This window comes from Artemia franciscana, chromosome 18, assembly GCF_032884065.1.
Source record: "Artemia franciscana chromosome 18, ASM3288406v1, whole genome shotgun sequence".
NCBI classification, from domain to species: Eukaryota; Metazoa; Arthropoda; class Branchiopoda; order Anostraca; family Artemiidae; genus Artemia; species Artemia franciscana.
The window spans coordinates 27,318,448-27,342,392 of record NC_088880.1 but is presented as its reverse complement, the minus strand read 5'-3'; the positions used below and the strand labels follow the sequence as shown (position 1 = coordinate 27,342,392).

The window sequence follows — 23,945 nt, the reverse complement described above, 5'->3', positions numbered from 1 at the left end:
GACGTTCAAATACTTTATTTTTAGTATTCCACGTGTAATACGAAGGCACTTCAGTATACAGCAGTTTTTTTGCAAAAGAATCATTTTTGCAAAGCGAAAAAAAAGCTGTTAATTTTGTATCCGGTGGATTCAGGGCTCTTTGTTGCACGTTGGTTTCCGAGAAATAAACACGTTGACCATTCTGTAAATGTACCGCTAAGTGAACAACAGCTGGACTACGTTCATGTATCGGAAATGAAAGAATTCGCCAAACAGCTTCATTACTGCTTATGTATCTTCCAGCCTGATATTGTACGATTTCGTCGAAATCTTTGATTTTGGGCTGCAAGCCAAAAACTGCCATGTCACTGCCTTTGTTGACGTATTTACATATGTATTTGATTGCCTTTACGGAGTTACAGTATTCAACGTTTATGTGTGCATTAAATGTTTTTGATAATAATGGGGAATATGGAACAACCCACTGGTTATCTACTTCGATGGTGGTACCGTTGCCATTGTAGGTTCTTCAGTCATTTTACAATTAGAAATTTCTCTTTCAACGGTCTTCTTACAATTAAAAATTTGTCTTTGAACGATATTCTTAAATACCTGTGTCCTGGTCGTCATTTATATTCCCTGTGTCTCGGTCGTCATTTTTGTCCCGGTATCCCAGTCTGTAATTTCTCTTTGAGTGTCCCGGTCGTTATTTATATTCCCTCTGTCCCGGTCGTCATTTGTGTCCCGGTCTGTAATTTCTCTTTGAGTGTTTTTCTTTTTAGTATTTTTTAGTTTTTTACATTTTTTCTTTTTTCAGTTTTCTTTTTCTTCTTTATTTTTCAGGTTCACTATGAAATACATATCGCCGAACCTTTGTTTTTTTAACTAAAATCTGGTAGGCATTGATGACCTTATCCAAGTCAAAATCCCAAACCCAATCATCATCGCTATCATTTTCAGTTTTGATATGTTTTGACTCTCACTGTCCAGGTGGATCTTCATCTAACTGCGCGGTTTTGCGTTCTTTAGCCTGAAGCCTGTTTCCTTGCTGTTCTTTTGATTCCTCGGCACGCTTTCTTTTCTGACTTTCTCTCTCAGCAGCAAGTTTTTTGGCATAGACTCTTTGAGCATCTTCATCGGCTTTTGCCATGGTAAGTTCATCAGTCATTGTAAACTTAAACATTAATAGATTTCTACGTGAACATATGTCTTAAATATTTTGAATGACGTCACCGTCAAAGCAAAAATGACGACAACTAATTTCATGACGTCAGTGGACACAGAAACATGACGTCACCTGATCCACAGACAGACACACAGACAGACAACTTATTCTTATATATATAGATATACTAGCTGTTGGGGTGGCGCTTCGCGCCACCCCAACACCTAGTTGGTGGGGCGCTTCGCGCCCCCCCAAGCCCCCCCGCGCGCGTAAGTCGTTACGCGCCATATTAGTTACGCGCCATTGTAGTTGTGTCCCTGTGTCCCACCTGTGAATATAGATAGATTTATATATGTGTTTCAAACTACGTAAAAATTGCGAATATACAACATTCTTGGCTTTCCCATTGTCTGTCCATATACAAAGCCGTATGTACTAATAATGACGTCATATGCAAACGCTCTTTTTACAAACAAACAAACATGCATACACACAACTCGTTTTTATATAGATAGAAAGATAGATAGATACAATACAAATTAACTACGTAAAACTTGTGAATATACAACAGTCTTCGCTGTCCCATTGTCTGTGCGTATAAATAGATTGTCAGATTTACCGACCCTCAAAGATGCAACATACAATTGTAAATTGGTAAAGCAATCTGTATTAAGATCTATACCGCATTTTTCTAGTGATTGCCCTTGAGCTTTGTTGATGGTGGTTGCAAATGCTAATCGAATTGGGAATTGCAATCTTTTAAATTGAAAAAGCAGATCCGTTGGAATCATGGGAATGCGAGGAATAAGAACAGCCTCACCCTCATAAAGCCCTGTCAAGATTGTGGCCTCTATTAGGTTTTCCATTGTTTTTTTTTACGGCAAGTCGCGTGCCATTGCAAAGCTTTGGTTGGTTGATATTTCTTAAAAGTATTATTGGTACGCCTATTTTTAGTTGTGGCACGTGTGGTGGAAACCCTGAAGGATCTATGGAATTTAAAAATTCAGATGGATAATTAACCGCTTCATTTGGTTCCAAAATACAAATTAACTGCATAAAACTTGCGAATATACAACATTCTTCGCTGTCCGATTTTCGCTGCATATAAATAGATTGTCAGGTTTACCGACCCTCGAACATGCAACGTACAATTGTCCATGGGAAAAACAATCAGTATTAAGATCTATACCACATTTTTCTAATGATTGACCTTGAGCTTTGTTAATGGTGATTGCAAATGCTAATCGAATTGGGAATTGCAATCTTTTAAATTGAAAAGGCAGATCCGTTGGAATCATGGGAATGCGAGGAATAAGAACAGCCTCACCCTCAAAAGGCCCTGTCAAGATTGTGGCCTCTATTAGGTTTTCCATTGTTTTTTTTTACGGCAAGTCGAGTGCCATTGCAAAGCTTTGGTGGGTTTATATTTCTTAAAAGTATTATTGGTACGCCTATTTTTAGTTGTAGCACGTGTGGTGGAAACCCTGAAAGATCTATGGAATTTAAAATTCAGATGGATAATTAACCGCTTCATTTGGTTCCAAAACTGTGTCGACTGACTTGTAAAGGACTGCCTGGTCTCGAATCTTGGTCAAAACAATATTGTTGATTTTGTGGACGTCTATATTTTTGGGTGTGAGAATCGCTCTTTCACTTAGCCATTTATTATTTTTATAATTTTTTAGAATATTCGGAAATACTTTTTCAATCAATTCATTTTTGGACGTCACTAAATTACAGAAATCAGCAGGTAGTTGTATACGTCCTGAAATTGAGTCTACTGGGAGCTTTCCGTTTCCCATTGCCAGCAATTGATCTGAAAGTGTTTGACCAGAGTCATCGTTTTGCAATCGGACACGCATATTTGTAGTTAATTTTAATGTTTTTACGTGTGCCCATAAATTAGAATTTTTCAGGCAAGCATTCATTTCGTCTGCAGGAGTTGATCCAGGTATTATAGGTAATGTTTGCCTGAAATCTCCCGCAAGCAATATTAAGGTGCTGCCAAAGGGTTTCGACTTCCCTCGCAAATCTTTCAAGCATTGATCCAGAGCCTCGAGCGATTTTTTGTGTGCCATTGTGCACTCATCCCAAATAATAAGTTTGCATTGCTGCAATACTTTACCCATCCCAGATGATTTGGAAATATTGCACGTGGGAGTTTCTGTAGAATGTAAGTTCAGAGGCAATTTCAAAGCGGAATGAGCAGTTCTTCCACCAGGCAGCAATGTTGCGGCTATTCCGGACGACGCAATTGCCAACGCTATATCATTTTTTGATCGAATTGATGCCAGAATCAGTTTTATCACAAACGTTTTACCAGTACCTCCTGGCGCATCCAAAAAGAAAATTTCTCCAACGTTGTTATCGACACAATGCATTATCGTATCATAAATGTCTTTTTGTTCCGACGTTAACTTGGAAATGTTATTTTGTACATACGACAATAGATCACTCGTACTGTAACTTTGTTCACGATCCAATTCTACACATGTCGAAACAGCAGCGATACGGTTAGGTGAAGGCATTCCCAAATCCTGAAGAGGTTTGTTTGCCATACTTACGCACAAATCTTCTATAACAACCAAAGTGTAGTTATAAATTTCTGATGTAAAATCAAAAGTCATATCTGACGTCTCTAACTGTTTTCGATGGAGTATATCTTCGGACATTTTTGACTTATATTTTTCCCATAACTCTGTAGGAGCTGATGGAGAGCAAGTTGTTAAAATGATGCCAAACAATGCACGAATTTGACTTGGGGTTGACGTTTCGCACGCGTCATTGATGCAGTTATCCCAGTGTTGGTCATTCTCCAATAAATTCAGAGCTTGGCATGCACTACGGTAAGTGTCATGTATAGTACCATTTACAGTCCTCAAATACTCAAAGGATGTCGGACCGGGTACATTCACCAAAAGCAGGCGTAGAAAGAAGCATTCATGCTGATTGGGGTGAACGGTGTAGAGTCTTCCTATCGTGGTATCTTTGAAGATGGTAGGTTGGCCGTCGACTGACTTACCCTGTTTTCGACGTTCAAATACTTTATTTTTAGTATTCCACGTGTAATACGAAGGCACTTCAGTATACAGCAGTTTTTTTGCAAAAGAATCATTTTTGCAAAGCGAAAAAAAAGCTGTTAATGTTGTATCCGGTGGATTCAGGACTCTTTGTTGCACGTTGGTTTCCGTGAAATAAACACGTTGACCATTCTTTAAATGTACCGCTAAGTGAACAACAGCTGGACTACGTTCATGTATCGGAAATGAAAGAATTCGCCAAACAGCTTCCAGCCTGATATTCTACGATTTCATAAAAATCTTTGATTTCGGGCTGCAAGCCAAAAACTGCCATGTCACTGCCTTTGTTGACGTATTTACATATGTATTTGATTGCCTTTACGGAGTTACAGTATTCAACGTTTATGTGTGCATTAAATGTTTTTGATAATAATGGGGAATATGGAACAACCCACTGGTTATCTACTTGGATGGTGGTACCGTTACGCTTCTTTATTATTGCTGTTTTACCGCCATCTTCAGTAGATCTTCTTCTATATTGTGGGTAACCATCATTGCCAGTAATTGTTTTGGGTACTAAAAGTCGAGGATATTGCTTTGTGCACCTTCCTTTGGCCATGCATGGTGAATTTTCGTTCAGTGCACCGCAAGGTCCATGTATAATATTTTTTACAATAATATCATGTAACCCCTTATCGACATTTTTATCAGGTATTTCAGCGGAAATCACATCATCAATTTCGTTCGAAGTAATTTTTTTATGTAGCCAGATTAGTATGTGTGCGTGTGGCAAACCTCGTTTTTGCCATTCCACTGAGTACATCCAGCATCGCACTGACCCAAACACTTCATGTTTTACAAGGTAGTTTATCAGTGATTTCAACTTTTGCCGGAAGACACGTGCCGTAATGTCATGCCTATGAACCGCCGATTGTCCTTGAAGTAAAAGCTGCAGTATCTCGTCCCAAGATTGATTACATGTAAATGTAATAAATAAATCTGGACGACCATAGAGACGAACATACGCAATAGCATCTTGAGCATATTCATGCATATGACGGGGACTGCCAGCATATGACGAAGGTAAAATTGTTAATCTTCCAACGTTTGTGGTATTACCGTCATTTATAACTGCATCTCGCAAATGAATGTATTGTTCAGAGCGGAGCTTGGTCTGATTCAGGCGGATATATAGCAAACCTTCTGATTCAATTTTAGCATACATATCCACGACGAATTGGTGAAACAATTCACGGCATTTTAAAATATAATTTTCTTCATCCTGCCGAATCATTAGTCTATAGGAATAATAATGCATTGCACTGCATTTCTTATTCATTTCTTTGTTAGTGGCTGGATTCATCAATTTAATATTAAAGTGATAGCCGTCGGCTCCATCCCAAAAAATGATAGGATATTGTAGGGCATCGTAGCATCGATGAGTTTCAGCAATTCTTAACAACTGAGCGTTTCGCTTATGAAGAATAATATCTCGAGGTAAAAACTGATCACCGACCATAACGATTGCCACTTCGTCGATAGTCGGAGCATTGTATCTACGCACATGTTGGCCAGGAGGCGTTTTGTCAGCGGAAATAACAATTTTATGCGTATCAGTAGGCATCAAATCGATGGCTGTTTTGAACAGACGCACTAAATTATTATTTTCGTGGAAAAGATGTTGCAATTGGGAAACGATTGTCCTTTCAACGTTGGGAGAAATTTCGCAACGTGCATTCAATTCAGAATTTCTATCACTGATGAAGTACAATTGTAAAAATTTATGATTCTCGCCTGAGAATGGTAGAAGGGACCCTGCTTTATGATAAATTTGCCCTTTTACTTTGAAGGTAGACATAAACTGATCTGGATTTTCGATTTGGGCTCCAAACGACGTCATTTGGAAACATGAGTTGTATTGTCTGATTTTTGACAAAAAACGCTTAGATTCTGACGTAGTTCCAGTAAGGAAAGTCTTCAATGGCTCTGGTGGTGCAGCCAATAGAGGAAGTTTAACTTTTCCTGAGGCGCAACACATTCCCATTGTTTCACCATTGAATTTCAAGGCCTTGCAATAGGGACAAATTTTAGACATTGTCCCGATTTGAACACATCTACTCAAGCTATAATCATCGACTGGGTTGTACCTGAATGCCAGGCGATAACTTTCAGGTTGCTCTGATTCCTCGGCACGCTTTCTTTTCTTACTTTCTCTATCAGCAGCAAGCCTGCTTCCGCGTTGCTCTGGTAGTTCCTCGGCACGCTTTCTGTTCTTTCTTTCTCTATCAGCCTCAAGCCTGTTTCCTTGCTGTTCTTTTGATTCCTCGGCACGCTTTCTGTTCTTTCTTTCTCTATCAGCCTCAAGCCTGTTTCCTTGCTGTTCTTTTGATTCCTCGGCACGCTTTCTGTTCTTTCTTTCTCTATCAGCCTCAAGCCTGTTTCCCTGCTGTTCTTTTGATTCCTCGGCACGCCTTCTTTTTTCACTTTCTCTTTTAGCAGCAAGTCTGCTTTCGCGTTGCTCTGGTAGTTCCTCGGCACGCTTTCTTTTCTGACTTTCTCTATCAGCAGCAAGTTTTTTGGCATAGACTCTTTGAGCATCTTCATCAGTCATTGTAAACTTAAACATTAATAGATTTCTACGTGAACATATGTCTTATATATCTTGAATGACGTCACCGTCAAAGCGAAAATGACGACAACTAATTTCATGACGTCAGCCGACACAGAAACATGACGTCACCTGACAACTAATTTCATGACGTCAGCCGACACAGAAACATGACGTCACCTGATCCACAGACAGACAGACAGACAACTTATTTTTATATATATAGATATATATATATATATATATATATATATATATATATATATATATATATATTATTTATATATATATATGTTTTTAAATACGCAAAACTTGCGAATATACAACATTCTTTGCTGTCCCATTGTCTGTGCATATAAATAGATTGTCAGGTTTACCGACTCTTGTTTACCTTTTTTTTAGTTTTTTTTAGTTATACCTCATAATTCTAATGATTGCCCTTGAGCTTTGTTGATGGTGATTGCTAATCGAACATTTCCTGTGTCCCCGTCGTCATTTATATATCCCCCTACGCCCCCGGCGTCCCCGTTGTAGTTGTGTCCCTGTGTCCTGGTCGTCATTTATATTCCTTGTGTCCCGGTCGTCATTTGTATCCCGGTGTCCCGGTCTGTATATACATTCGTTTTTGAAACAGTATATGATGAAATAAATTTTTGCATTTTTCCTCTTTTTTTCTTTTTAGTTTTTTTTTGGTTTTTACTTTTTTTTTGTTTTTTTTAGTTTTTTTTCTTTTTATTTTTTTTTTATTTTTTTTTTTAGTTTTGTTTTTCTCCTTTATTTTTCATTTTTTTCCATTTTTTCTTTTTTTTTCTTTTTTAGTTTTTTAGCTTTTTTAGTTTTTTTATTAGTTTTAGTTTTTTTTTCTATTTAGTTTTTTTTTAGTTTTTACCTTTTTTTTAAGTTTTTTTTTAGTTTTTTTTTACTTATGTCCTGGTCGTCATTTATACTCCCTGTGTCCCGGTTGTCATTTGTGTCCCGGTGCTTTGTTGTTGGTGATTGCTAATCGAACATTCCTTGTGTCCCGGTCGCTTTCTCTTTGTGTGTCCCGGTCGTCATTTATATTCCCTACTAGCTGTTGGGGTGCACCACCCCAATACCTAGTTGGTGGGGGCGCTTCGCACCCCCCCCCAAGCCCCCCCCCCCCGCGCGTAAGTCGTTACGCGCCATATTAGTTACGCGCCATTGTAGTTGTGGCCCTATGTCCCACCTGTGAATATAGATAGATATCTTCTTCTATATATATAAAAATAAGTTGTCTGTGTGTGGGTCTGTCGGGTGACGTCATGTTTGTGTGTTGACTGACGTCATGTTTTCGACTGACGAAACTACAGGCCGGGACATCGAGACACAAATGACGACCGGGACACCGGCACATAGGGAATATAAATGACGACCGGGACACTCAAAGAGAAAGCGACCGGGACACAAGGAATGTTCGATTAGAAATCACCAACAACAAAGCACCGGGACACAAATGACGACCGGGACACAGGGAGTATAAATGACGCCCGGGACACAGGGACACAACTACAACGGGGGACACTCTAAAAAAAAGGTAAAAACTACAAAAAAACTAAAAAGAAAAAAAACTAAAAACTAAAAAAAAAATAAAAAAGCTAAAAAACTAAAAAAACTAAAAAAGAAAAAAAAAATAAAAAAGGAAAAAAAAAGAAAAATAAAGGAGAAAAACATAACTAAAAAAATAAAAATAAAAAAAACAAAAAAGAAAAAAAGGGGAAAAATATAAAAATTTATTTCATCATATACCATTTCAAAAACGAATGTATATACAGACCGGGACACCGGGATACAAATGACGACCGGGACACAGGGAATATAAATGACGACCGGGACACAGGGACACAACTACAACGGGGGACACTCAAAGAGAAATCACAGACTGGGACACCGGGACACAAATGACGACCGGGACACAGGGAATATAAATGACGACCGGGACACAGCGACACAACTACAACGGGGACGCCGGGGGGCACAGGGGGATATATGAATGACGACGGCGACACAGGGAATAGTCGATTAGCAATCACCATCAACAAAGCTCAAGGGCAATCATTAGAATCATGAGGTATAGATCTGAATACGGATTGTTGTACCATGGACCATTATATGTTGCATGTTCAAGAGTCGGTAAACCTGACAATATATTTATATGCACAGACAATGGGACAGCAAAGAATGTTGTATATTCGCAAGTTTTACGTAGTTAAAAACACACATATATATATATATATATATATATATATATATATATATATATATATATATATATATATATATATATATATATATATATATATATATATATATATATATATATATATATATATATATATATATATATATATATATCACAGGTGGGACATAGGGACACAACTACAATGGCGCGTAACTCATATGGCACGTAACGACTTACGCGCGTGGGGGGGGGGCTTTGGGGGGGCGCCCCCACCAACAAACAGACAACTTATTTATATATATATATAGATAGATAGATGTGCCGGTGTCCCGGTCGTCATTTGTGTCCCGATGTCCCGGTCTGTAATTCCGTCAGTCGAAAACATGACGTCAGTCGACACACAAACATGACGTCACTCGACAGACAGACAGACACACACACACACAGACAACTTATTTTTATATAAATAGATTTTGTATTATTCCATTCTCATTATCAATTTCCCATTACAGGTTTATAATCGTAGTTGTGGTGGCGATTCTTCGGAGGACATATTAAGTATGATATACGAACTGAGCATAATTTCCATTTTTTCCTGATTCAGAATGTTAGACAACAATCCTGGCAAAATTTGATAGCTGAAATTCAGTTTTATCTATTAACCAAATTAAGTTCTTGAAATTTGGTTTCTATTTTTTTTTTTATTAAGAGCACGTTTAATACATTCAAAAATAAGAAGATTTCTTTAATTTCTTAGCAAGATTAGATATTTCTTGGGTTATTAAATAAGAAAAACAAGCTTTTCCGACTGAAAGTAAGCAGGATCATTAAATCTTAAAACAAGCAGAAATTATTGCGGATATGAGAGGGGCTGCCCACTCCTCAACAACCCGTTCTTCATGCTGAAGTTTTTAGTTTTTAAAAAAGCTTCTTGTTGTTCAAATGAAACAACCCTTGTGTTTCAGGAGTCGTTCTTAAAGAAGAGGAAGAAAAGAAAAAAAAAATCAAAATTTCAAACAGTGCGTGACAACCAACTGTAAGTAAGGAGTGACATGGCTAAGTAGTAACCGAAACTCAAAAAAGGCGGAATTTTCATACTAATAGATGTATTAAAAGAATTGTTTCATTACTATGATTCCAGATATATTAGATTCATTAAGTTTCGTAGTCTTTCCCATCAAGGGCTACGAGCCTCAGAAAATATGTCTGATTTTCAAAAACGGGGGAAACACACCCTTAAAAACAAAGAATTTACTCAATGAAAATCCTATCATCGGTTTCAGCGTATCCGAGAACTCCATCGTAGAGATTTAAAGTTCTTATGTAAAGAGATGTGGAATTGTGTATGTTTTGCCAGGAGAAACATCCCAGATATAAGATTTGTCTTTTTTTTCCAACGGTGATCATATCGACCAAATGGTCCTAGAATATCTGGAGAGGGCTCATTAAAACAGATATTAAATGCTATAATGTACTTTTTAAGTGGCCAAATAGATTGAAGGGTGATTAGGCCCCAATCCTGCACCCTGTTTCCCAAATTAGTCCAATCAAAATTTTGAGATAGTCTCATTGTTCAGCATAGTTGAAGGGTTTAATAACTGGGCTTTTGGAGATATCATGAACTCCCAAAGCCCCCGGAGAAAGGTCTTTAAGTTATAAGATGTGCCCATTGTTCACGTTTAGTATTTGTTATTGGAAAGTTTTTATGTATTTTTTGGGTGGGGAGGTGAGTTTTTTGCTGGGGGATTTTCCACTGGGGAATTTTGCATGGTTAGGGAAGATTCTGGGAGATGAAGCTGTCAGGAGGAATTTTAAATTAATGGGGAATTCCCCGGAATATCCAAGTTAATGTAGCCTATATAGTATAGCCTAATGGAGTACAATATAAAAAATTCACGGAAAAAGACGGAATTAATTTGTATATTGGAAAGTAAGGTCAGACTGGGCTTGGCCTAGCCAGATAAAACAAACTAATTAGCTTGCGAGAAACATCGGCTAATTTAGACTACAATTTATCACGAGAATACCGGAAGTGCATTTGACTATTTGATAAAGTATCTTGATGTATTTGAAATTACTCGCGGCTGATAATTTGAAATAGTTTGCTGCGAATCGTCCTTTTTGCTGTGTGGCAATGATTGAGTTTCCTAAAAGTGGCGGATTAATTAATTAAGCAATATTACTGATCAATATCATGCATATGTTCATATTAGTTAAAAATAGTACTAAATTTTTGAAGAAAGCTAATGCCGTTTGAACATGAAAATGTCTGATTTTGGGACACACAGAGATCAAGAAGGGCAAATGAAGTCGATGGGAAAAGTAGGGAAACAGAAAGAAAGGCAGATATGGAGGTCTTTGAGAGAGAAAGCACCAAGAATATTTGAAATACCGATGAAGGTCACTATGACAAAATAAAAGTGTTATACCATACCATAAATAACGAACTATCCATGCCTAAACCAATAAAATACAATTAATGACATTTTATGTTTGAGTTACAACAACTAACAACTAGACTCGTTTGAATCTATAAGGTGGGAACTAAGAATATCAGTTAGAGATAATAGAACTTAGTACTAGTTTCTTTGGACTGGTTTCATTGAAATATCTTAGATAACAAACAAACACAAAGTAGGAACAATAGGGAAAATCTTTTCAAGACAGTGGAAATCAAATCTGTGGATATTTCGGCCCTATCTCCAAGGGCCGTCTTCAGCACAATACGAGAAAAAAAATATTTATATATAAATAAACTTACATTAAAATGTGAGAATTAAAACTAATAATGTTTTTTAAAAACTTTTTTAAAACAGCCCTAGCTGTTTTTAAACCTTACTTGTTTTTAAACCTTACTTCAACGAAGGTTAGCCAGAACTGACAAATAGAATGAAGTGAGATGATAAATTCACTAAAAAAAAAACAGAACAAAATAATTACATGCAAGTTCTAAAAGCCAACCTTGCGTTTTTGGCAGCCTGCCTCAAAGGTCTTTTCGTAACTGGTTCTATACTATTATAAATCGGTTTAGTAAAATATTTTGTTAGATCACTTTTACATAAGTTTGACTATTAAGAATTTAGTGAGTATTCCCCCAAGTCCCTGTTCAAAGAAATTTTATCATTTATTTTCAGACTAATTTCGATTGACTCCCAAACCACCTGTTTTATCCCCAAATCATTACTGATGAGTGAAGATTTTTCAAAAAGTATCGTGTGGGAGGGATTATTAAATATATGCCAACCTAAAGCAGAATCAAAGAAGTTGTCGGAACTATTTGAAATTAATGCCTTCTCTATGTCTTTTTTATGCTGGTGTAGCCGTTTTTCTAGATTCTGATGGGTCCTGCCACCATAGTAATTTCCACAGTCACAAGGTATTTGATAGACCCCTCTTTGACGAGTAACTGGGGTTTTATCTTTACCGGAATTTAAGAAATTTCACACAACACAACAAAATTAAAAAATATTTGCACAAAAATTAATCTGTATGTAGTTTTTACTAATAATTTTAAATCATAAATTTATTAAATTCTGAACGACTTTAACGAAGCGAGGCTTCGTTAATTTTTAAGAGCTTCGTTTTCCCCGGAGAGTTTTGAGGTAGAGTATTTTTGGATATTTTGGAGGCACGGAATTTTTTTTGGCCCTGATTAAAAGGTTTTGCATAGCAGACCTCCGAATGATGTTTTGTGTATGCCTTTGAATTTGAATTATAAAGAATACATTGCAATCTTGATCGTGATCTGGTGATCACAGATTTACCAGAAACATCTGATAAATGTAGAAATTTTGGACAAAAGCATAACATCAAAGAATCAAAATTTGAAACACCACTGCATGGTACTACCCACTTTGATTGAAAATCTTACCGTCACAGCGGATCTTGATAAAGTTTTGTCTTGAATAACAATGAATGAAATATTAAAAATACCTGGGAGAAAACAAGGGTTAAGTTGTTAGCCAGCAGGCCTAGGGTAAAGTTGCTTTTGTCTTAAAATCCCCTTATTTCGATGTATTCCCTTTTGATTTTTATGCAGTTTATTCGATAGGAGCCAATGCTATTTTAGACACTTTTTTGTAGATATTTATTTTTTTTGATATTCTAAGTTTATTTTTAAAGAGGACTAGTCCAAGAAAGGTAAATATTTAACTAAATTCACCAAGGTGTACTTTAATGAATCATAATTCATTATGAAAGTTTGGTTTCTCACATAATTACAATGATGTAAATTCTGGAAGTCTTAAGAAAAGTTCAACTTTTCTGGAAAAGCTTTGCTATAGAACAAAGGAATTTTGGATACCTCTTCTTTGAATAATTGAATTGAAAACAAGTTTTTTCAACTGAAAGTAAACAGTAATATTAAAACTTAAAGCGAACAGAAATTATTACGCATATATGGGGGTTTCCTCCAGAGTCTATACCTCGCTCTTTAAATTTTAGTGATTTAAGATTTTTAAGATTTAACGAAAAAGAAAAAACTTAAAGAAGCTCTTTAAGATTTAACGAAGCGTAAGAAAGAAGCAATTCAGCCACATAGTAACCGAAAGTGTAAAAAATTAAATTTGGAGAAACAGACAGCGTGTTGTGATTCAGTCCACCTCCCCCCCAAAACTCCTTGAAAATTTTATTTTTGTAATAGTAGTCACAGTAGTAGTATTGATATTACTAGTAATAATATTACCATATTGCCAGTTGGCTAGTAGAACATCCCACTCATCATGTTTCCTAGAAGTTTTAACTTATTACAATTAACCGTTACTATGACACTGCTGATTTGTCCTTTTGATAACCTGTATGTTCATATACTTCTTGAAATATTCATCTCAGTACTCTTAGCCTTACAAGTAGTTGCAGTAGAAGTAGTATTAGTAGTAGTAATAGTAAATGCTGCAGTAACAGCAGTGTTAGCAGTATTGTGCACACATTGCCTTATGGTGAGATGATGCCCCTCTTTAAGCATTCTCTGAAAGTTCCAACTTAATACCCAAATCAATTCTTGAGATGCGCTGTTTTGACAATTATCATACATATAGCGTCTTTTATTTAGTTCGAATTTACCCTCAATACTGTTAATGGAGTAGTCTGGTAGTATTAGTGGTGGTAGTTGTAGTAGTATTGGTAGCATGCAAATATGGTTTTTTGACCATATCCCTTATCATTTCCTGAATTTTCCAAATTAAAATACACAGTTGTTCCTGTGTTGCACCCTTTTGACAATCCTAATAGACATAACGTGTTTTGATTTAGTGCAACACTCACCTCAACATTCTCTGAAAGGCTAAACCTGAATGTCCTTCGTCTTCTTGGAAAGTAAAGTTCAAACATGTATATCTTTCTCAATAACATATACTACGTGTAAACAACGAACGAATCGCCTAGCTTACAGCGCTTATCCAGAGGACTGTGAGGAGGTTGACATCTCTAAAGACACAATTACTGGACCTTTCAACAAGACTTAACAAACAAGATCTCTTAAAATTTCGATTAGATACGTTTTGGGGAATGACAGGCTTGGGTGGTGGCTGATTGCCCACCATTCATTTTTACTCATAAAAAGGACACTAAAACTTCGGACCTCCAATCAAATTAGCTTCATTCAATCCAAATTTTATACGATTACCCATTCCATAAGAAACCTTCACGCCCCGGGGGATAATTAACAACCCTTGCCCAAGGGCTGTTTGGGATTGTGTCCATCCATGTGTCCAAGACATTGTTATGATTTTTGTACTATTGGTAACAAAATGAATCTCACAATTTCAATTGGTTGGGTCTCAGGAAAAGAAAATGTTTGAATGTGGGGGGGGGGGCAAGTTGTTCTCTATCATGTTTGAATTCTAAAAGAGAACTAGAACTATACATTTACAATCAAATGAGTCTCTTCTATAGTTCACACGACTACCATAAATGCCCTCGGGGTGTAACTTACAACCCTTGCGCTGAAGAAGGTGGAGGGGGGGGGGTTGTCATACTCAAAGACATAATTTCAAGACCTTCCAACTACGCTGAACAAAATAGGTGTCTTAAAATTTTGATTAGATGTGCTTAGGGAATTGATGGGCAAGAGAGGTACTTTATTTTGTACCTTATTTTGCCCTGACCTCTGTTGGTACTTGAAGGATTTTTCAAAATCTCATTACCGTTTAATTAGGTTACGTGCCATACTTTAAAAATATTGGTTCAATTTAATATAACTTAATATAATTATAATTTTTACGGTTTACCTTGTTGATATGGTTTTATGGCCTGAAGTGTCTTTAAGCGATATTAATTTAAAAAACGAAGTTTTTCTGAGGGAAGTAAAGAGCGAATTGAAACACAAAATGAACCAAAATTACTGCTTCTGAGTCCGTCTAGGATATTCCAATGAAACCAGCACTAATAAACTAGTACAAAGCTCTATTGTCTCTAACTGGTATTCTTAGTTCCCACTTTATAGATTCAAACGAGTCTAGATAATAGTTGTTTTAACTCAAATATAAAATGTCATTAATCGTAATTTATTGGTTAGGCATGGATAGTTCATTGTTTATGCCGTGGTATAACACTTTTATTTTATCATAGGGAGCTTCATTGGTAAGGTGATAACGCCAAGGGCGTACAGACCGTCAATGTTTAGGTCATAACGCCAAGAGTGAACAAATCTTAATTACTAAGATCATAATGTCTATGGCGTACAGATCATCAGTGCGGAGGTCACAACGTCTAGGGTGTACAGACCCTCATTGCTAAGATCATGACGTCTAGAGTGTACATATTGTCTTTTCTAAGGTTTTAAGGACACACCACATGAAAGGACATGATTTCTAGGCCGTATAGGCCTGCTCTTGCAAGGGTTCTGGAAACTGCAACTGAGGTTGGTCCCAGTGTCTTATTATAGATATTTTATTACTTTTAATTATCGAATAAAGATGTTTATTTCTAATATTGAATTAAATTATATTTTTAGTATGTTATTATATCTAAATCAATAAAAATAGCTGCAAGTAGCCAGCCGAGTAGATACATCATTTCTTATGATGAGCAAGAGGGGGCTCACCTCCGGATGGTCAGTGAGCATGGTTTATCTTTCAGGGGAATTAAGTGGTGGCTCTGGCCTGTTGAACTCACTTATACTTACAGTAAGTATTAGTAATGATAAGGTCCCAGTGTCCACGACGCCCATAGAGGGTATACTATTGGATTTGCCGATCCCTCAAGATACTATAATGAGCACTTGGGTCTTGAGCAGCACTATAGTACACTTGTATGTTACGTAATACTATAGGGATGTGTTTGTTGAATAGTAAGAGATTGTTTTCTTTGAATGTTATGTTAATTGCTTAAAAACCTAAGGATGTAGAGAAAATCTTTAGGGCTCACCAGAGGGGGAACTTGAAGTTATCGTTATTATCATGCAAACATAGGTGTTACATTATAGTTTTTTTTTATTGGTATATTAATTGCTTAAAAACCGAAGGGTCCCCAAGTTTGGACCTAGTCCAAATTGATCTTACTCCAATATTTAGATAGGTTTTTTCTGGTTTACACAGAGGCCCTTTGTTTTCATTGCTGCTAAAATAGACAAAGCTGTTCTATTATGTATTGATTTTCCAAGAACAAAGGCGAGCCGTTACGTGGTCTAGACGTCTATAGATTTTCCAATATGACCAGGAGATTCCCCTTATAAGAGAGTTTGTTATTCTCGTATCGGTACCGAGTAATTTTCTCGGGGCTATAAAACCTGGTCTCTGGAAAGAAAATTCATCAGTCTCAGATTCGAGATGACTGACAACACAAGTTGATTTTTTTTTAAGTATATGACCTGAAGATACCAACAGGTACGCCTCTATGTATATTAAGGGAGCGATCCGCATTTAAATGGTGTTGTATAGAACTTTTGTAGTTCAAGGGCAAAAATAGGTATGAAGGAAATAATGTTTTTTCCTTACTGTAACATATTATAGAGAGAATAAAAACAGAAATTTAATCTTGGAATAAAAAATACTCACGGTCTACGACACTCATTAATTCAAACTTTTCTGTCAAAATATTTCATTTTTGTCGTATTCAGTTACTATTATTATGAGTCACCAACATATAGCTAGGCTATTTGCTCATTTTGGTCTAATTGGGTTCTTTGACTTTCTTTGAAAAATTTATTTCTTCTTTCATAATTTTCTTGTTTACCCTTGCGGTGCAGAAGCAACAACCTTTCAAAGAATGGTTCAAGCTTAAATACTTTTGTAAAACAAACAATTTAAGCTGGAGAGGGAGGGTTTACTAACGTTAATATAGAAGGATTGTGGCAATGGGGATGAGTTAAATATAAGTAGGGGGCACAATACGTGTTGAAAACTATGATTTTAAGGCTCAAGCGATTCCGAGAACTAAAATTTAATCTTTATTACAGGGGTACTTCGACCAAGAAGGGCTTCTTCCCCCAAAGAGGCAGGGTGAATGAGAACACCTCTACCTCGCAATCCTCGGAGATGGGGCTTTGACAACAGCAGGGCTCAAGTAAAGCAGCGAGAATGCTACCCCCATGCATGGTGAAAATGCCGGCCCTTCTACGGCTCCTAGCAAAGCTGCAAGAATACGGCCCTCTTAGCCCCCAAACACGAGAAGAATATATCCCCCATGCACGATGGAGTTGCTGGGTGCTCTATAACCTCCAAGCAAGATGGAGTTGCCAGTCCTACTGTGAATAAAATTTTTTGATATTCTGTCGAAAAGCTCATTATGCGTTTATCGACGGTATATTTATTAGCTTAAAAAACTTATGGTTATTCTGCCTAATATATATTCTTTTTCAGGCTAACAAAACTGCACCATTTCAAAGGGAGGAATTAACTGGAAACTGTTGGACACCCTGTTCGATGCGGGTGGGAGGGGACATGGCATTGCTCATTATAAGAATAGGTTATTCATCGTTGCTAAGATAGCACATTCTTTTTGGCATAAAAAAGGGAGAATTACTAGGTTGTTGCTGGTCCTATAAATAATACACTCTCTTAGGGATTAACCATACGTTTTTATAAATGAAAACAAGATGTTTTTAAAGTCACTTAGATATATTTTTGTTGAGCAATCTTCCTATCTAGGGGTATAATGAGCTCAAAATTTCGTCCTTGGTATTTTTCAAAGAAACCTAACTATGTGAATTACCCAACAACATTTTAGTAGCAAAAAAACTTAGCGTTTAATTGTTGAAAGAGTGCCTTGTTCGCAGCCCTTAAGAGGGTAATTTGTGGATGTTTATCCTCAGACTAATATTATTTTTACAACCTAATGTATATTCTTTTTCAGATTATTATCATAAGAATTTCAAGATAAAATAAATTTTCATTTTTTTCAAGGTTTCCAAAAATGATTTTTATTTATTAATCGATCAGCTGTTGGCCAGTATCTTCGGAGGTGGTGTATTAACACCACCCCCTCAGTAAGTCTATTTTATTAACTCATAATTTCAATGGAGAACCGTGTAATAACAGGACTCAAAAGGTAAGAGTTGGAGAAAGGGGGTATTCTACCCCCATGTTAGGAATAATTTCTAGTTGTTAAGAGTTTAGCTAGTAGTATGGGATTTCCATGCCCAAACAACCACTCTACCCCCACTTACAGAACAACTTCTGGCTGTTAAACTTTTAGGTGGTAGTGTGGTCTCTCTATATCTGAGCGGACACTTTTTCCCCTCCAAAAATTACTCACTAATAATATTTTCTGTTTCAGCTAAATTTATTCTTTTGAAGATGGAATCAAAAGTGTTTAAAGGGGTAATGAGTTGCTATTCTGTTTTAAGTTCATCTTGCAACAATACTACTGATTCAAGGGGTATACATTGACGGCCCGGAGACGCCTGTATTACTGCTACCGACCCAATTCTGTGTGAGTCTCTGTACGGGCCCCGTAGAAAGTAAAACGCAGGAGCTTTTCAGTGCGGGGGTGAACCACATTAACGCAGCTTCCCCCAATTTGAACATGTTCTTTTGTCACGGATCTCGGCCTCGAAGCAGGATTTTTGGACCCTCTGCTTGAGCAATTGATACCTAGCAGGGTCGAGAGAGTACTAGCAGATCCAATGCCCGTCCCTCAAAGTGACTGTGAGAGACCAGGAGAAAGTGGTGCTGGTTCACCGCCAGTATTATCAGATTTTCATTTAGATGATACCACCATGCGTAATGTTTATGTTTTTAGAGCTGATATTAGAGACCCTTTCCCCACCCATACTAATGGTAGTATCCACACGGATCCGATTGGAAAAGTCCACTCCTATATGGGCAAGATTTGAGCCCTTCTTGAAAAACAAATCCGAGACTGGGGTGGATGGGACAGCATAAAAGAATCCATCGAATTTTTTTTTACTGGAACAAAACTTCTGGAGAGGTGTACTTGCATTACCCACAAAAAGAGAAATGTAGACACTTTAGCCGGATCCTTATAATTTTTAGGGTGTTTTTTTTCAGATTGGGTAGTATTTCTAATAAAGTAGAAAATTATAATGAGATGGAGATGGTTCAATAGCATTATTTATAGAAATCTTAGATGTTAATATAATTAAATTCAAAAATAATTTATTTTAAGAGGCGGGATGGGGAAGGGGGTTGTAAAATATAATGCAGATTAGAGGGCAGGGGTTGTACAACACTTTCGTTTCGACAAGGGCAAAGAGTGCATTAGGTTCACTGTCCTTGTCCCAGGACGTATGAAATATGATGCCACTAAGACACATTTGGACAATTTGGCAATTAATGGGGGTGAGGAGAGGGTAGAGTTTCCCAAAGTAGACTTTAACTATTTAAAGGGGCATTATCCTGTAAAAATCAAGGGGATAGACATTTTTGAGAGGACAAATGAGCATTGGCGAATGATGACAAATGAAAATTGGTGTTAAAGTATTACAGTACGATACATAATTTGAAGAGGGAGAACCTAAACATAAAAAGTAGGTAATATATTCAGAGAGTGCTCCTTTTATTGAATCCATGAGACATTGGGTTTGGCTCCTCTACGAGCTTGCCAGAGTACCTGATTCAATAGGTTATTTATTTAATATTCCATATATTAGTTGTTTTTTAAGTCGGTTTTTATTCGGTTAAACTTATGTCGGTTTTTTAGGAAAACGTTACACTTCACGTCATTATTGTCCAATGTGTCTATCAGGTCTCTTTTGCAGACTTTCGTAGACTTTAACACATGAGGGACTTCCTAGGGAGTAACTTTTGTAGACTTCCACACAAATCTTGTAATTTAAACGTCAAGCTACAATATTTTCTACTGGTTTGTATGCACAATTCCAACTATGATTTGAAATTCAGATTACCAGCGTAGGCACGTTTGAAGAAAGGTGACGTTACAGACGGCACACGGGTAGATGGTTCTTTTTCTTATAACATCATACCCAAATCATCTGAAGAACTTTTGCTCTTAGAGTTCCAATGGAAGACAATTGAAAATGATGATGCGTACTTGAATAAAATCCATTTCTTAGAATTTTATGGTTTTTTCTTAAATTCTTATTCCTATTAATTCAAGTACATAAAAGTGACGATTTTAATAGTTTTTTCTTTCTTAAACAGCGCTTTCCAGATGAAAAAAATTATCGTTTATTGACAAGTAAGGGTATATACCTGTCTGAGAAATGCATATCCACCTCGACACTAAACAAGGAAAAATTGTCGCCCATCAAAGAGTTTTATGATTCACTTCACGAGGGTCAATACATTACTTCTGACTATGAGTTAGCTAAAAAGTTTGGGCCAAAGGAGAATTTATAAAATGGAGAGGATTGTTGTAAAATGTACCTGGCAAGTGATGTTTTTAGATTGTTGGATATTGTCTGCAATAACACGGATAAAACCAATGAGGTTTTTGGGTTGGATTTGGGGTATTATTTTCAACTTGTCATTTGGTGATGTATTTGAATTATAATATCATTGAAAACTTAGGGCTGATCATGGACGTGGATCAATACTTATTTTTAAAGAGATCCATGTTGGAAGGGTATGTTTTCTACGGAGATTATATCTGGAAAACAACCTGACTGAACAACCCACCGGTGAAAAGTCGGGTGCAATTTTTCTCGATATGAACTCCCTTTATCCGTTGGCAATGTCTTTTTTCTCTTAACTGTGCAGGAATTACAAATGGCTGGACAATCCCTGTGATCGAAGTTTCCTTGACATTGCCACTGTTAAGGAGAATGGACCACAAGGATAATTTCTCAAGATTGATGGTGAAATTCCAGTGTAACTTTATGACTCGGTAAAGGATTTTGTTTTTTCGTGCATAAACAGACCGTTGCCTAGGGATTTACTGAGTCCTTATAATATTTCTTTTGTAGAAGATTGGGATATGCACTAAACCCCTTCAAAACGAAAACTTATTGCTGAACTTCATCCAAAACAGAATAATATTGTGTACCACTTTTTTTGTGGTGGATAGTGGCCAACGGTTTAAGGGTCACAAAGGTTCATAGAGCTCTCCAATTTGATTACAAGCCATATACGAAGGCGGTTATTGACACCTTTGTTAGTAAACGCTCCAAGAAAAAAATAAAGGTTGCAAAAGAAATATTTATCGTTATTTTAATTTCAGCCTTCGGTAATATGTGTGTCAGTCTTTTCCATAGGAATCTTTGTGAAGTTGTAACCAACCCCAAATAATTTTCCTGAATCATTGTCGATTTTAATTTCACATGATTCACGATCGTTGACTCCAATATGGTCATTTTACATAGAGAAAAGAAACGTGGTTCTAAATAAAAATATTTTCGCTGGCAGTGCTATTTTCGGAATTAAAAAAAAGTTGCAATGGCCTGCGGAGGGGTAAATTTAAGTATATTATGTTGATACTGATTCACTTTTGTTAAACAGTTAAGACAGAAAATCTATTAAAAGATTAGGAATATGGTAAGTACATTAGCTTTCGAATGAACTACACCAACTGGTTCGAGTCCATTTACCCAGGGCTAGTGAAGCCCGGGCTTCATATAAGTTATTTTAGTCATTTATTATTATATTTAAAATCTGATACGGGGAGTGACATGATTTCCCACGGTGGGCTTGCAGGTGTGAAGGTGTAATGTGTGTAAACGCAAAATGAAGAAATCAAAAAAGTCTGCAAGGGGGTGCCTACACACTATGTAAAGGAAAATTTGACATGAGTGCTTATAGAAACTGTGTAGGAAATAATTAATTATAAGAGGAAAGATCGTGGCGATTTCATCTTTAATGCTCATAAACTACACTGCTAAAGTGAAAAGAATGCCATGTTAGTCATATCGGACAGAGTCTATCTATGTGAGGAAGAAGTGAAAGTACTACCACACGGCCACTACCTTACTTTAGATCGAGATATCTTTGTAGAGTATAGATACCATTTCGGTCTGGAGAAAGCTCAATAGCTGGTGGGAGGAGGGTCTGTTTTTTCCACCACAGTTATTTTATCTCAGTTTCCGGCTTAGGGGCATGTTTTATAGTGATTTTGCAGTGTTTTTCATATGTTTTAATTTTTTTGCACAAGGCGGAATCGTTGTTTTAAAAAGGTATTTAATATTATACTATTATTTCCTTTTCTTTAAGACCATTGACTTGCGCCTGGCCTGTTCCTGCAGCCAACCCTCACCCAGCGCACCGGGTGCAGATTCGAGTGGGGCATATATAAGTGATTTTTAATGCCAAATGTTTTATGTTGATTACTGCCTATGTAATTATGTTTAAGTGATTATGTAAATATGTTTTTACAAATATTTGTAGTGCATTGATTTACATCTAAGAAAACTTGTATTTTATTTTTTGTTTTTTTTTACCTAGGTATTTATTAAACAGATTGAGGTTAGGTTTGGTTAGCCATATCTTGACTCTAGATTCAATGACTGAGGAGCGCCAACGCTGACGGATCAATATATAGGGTCAATTTGGGCAGCTCTGCAGCCATCATTTGAGCGCCAAGTTATCCTTTGAGAGGGTTTATGTTATGAGAAAATTGTGGTGGTGATGAAAAGGTTATGAGATCTCACGAACTGGAGTAGTCGATCACCATTGGAGCACCGCTGGCCGTATGTGAATGGACCAACAATATGGTGAATATTGGGGTCTGTTGGGCCAACACGGGAGTTCCAGTCACCCGCTAAAATTAGGAAGTCTCGTTTAGGGCATTTCTGCATTGTAATTTCCAGATCAGAGTAGAAGGAGTCCTTATCAGCATCCGTTGCCACTCTCGTTGGTGCGTAAACAGTAATGATAGAAATGTTGGGAAATCTTCCTTTAAGTCGTAATCTGGCTATTCTTGGGTTCACTGGATCCCATGCAAGAAGAGCTTTTTGCGCACGGCGCCTTATCATAAAGTCGACTCCATGGTCACCAGATCCATTATGTGCACCAGAGTTGAGAAATAAATAAGAGTTATCGGAGTCACAGACTGGTGACACTCCGTTCAATCTTGTCTCTGATAGGCAAAGAACGTCTGCTTGGTAACGATTCACAGTATTGGTAACTAGTTCAACAGTATTGAACTAGCTTTCATGGTGCCAACATCTAAACTAATCGGATTATTTTTCATTTTCACATACCTGATTGCCTGAGGTATGAATTTTATTCCCACTTGCTAGATATCGCAGTATTTGGCAAAATACCAGTTTTAATTAAAACTTGTGTGACGGTTTATCAAGGTGTCAGCATCTACGAAACCTGTCTGACTAGTTTTTAGCAAGCAATTAGACACTTCATTTAGCCATCAAGTAGTGAATATAATTAGGAATTCTGATATTTAAAGGCGATCACGCTGCGATAGGGGTGGCGAGAGAAAGGTAAGCAGAAGGGGGGGGGTGGTGAGTGAGTTGGTAGCAAGAGCCATGGTACCCGCCAGGCGTGCCCCTTAAATTGCGGGGACAAGGTAACCAACCCTCAACACTTCCCTTACTTTTCTCGTAAGGAAACCACCAGTAAAATGGGTGATAACCTAGTGCGGAATGCAGTGCTGAATTTTATC

At 37.0% G+C, this 23,945-nt stretch overlaps 2 protein-coding genes across 3 annotated transcripts in view; one reads left to right on the top strand and one right to left on the bottom strand.

Annotated features, from left to right (window-relative positions):
• Nucleotides 1-23,945, top strand: part of LOC136038827 (brain tumor protein-like) — a 456,036-nt gene that overhangs the window by 165,653 nt on the left and 266,438 nt on the right. The gene's annotated exons all lie outside the window — the stretch shown is intronic.
• Nucleotides 22,930-23,298, bottom strand: LOC136038415 (craniofacial development protein 2-like). Its single transcript, XM_065721489.1, has one exon. The coding sequence runs from the start codon at nt 23,296-23,298 to the stop codon at nt 22,930-22,932; it is 369 nt and encodes a 122-aa protein (XP_065577561.1).

What these genes read in the sequence shown, in the direction of transcription:
- LOC136038415 (XM_065721489.1), bottom strand. Translation starts at nt 23,298, where the DNA reads ATGATAAGGCGCCGTGCGCAAAAAGCTCTTCTTGCATGGGATCCAGTG.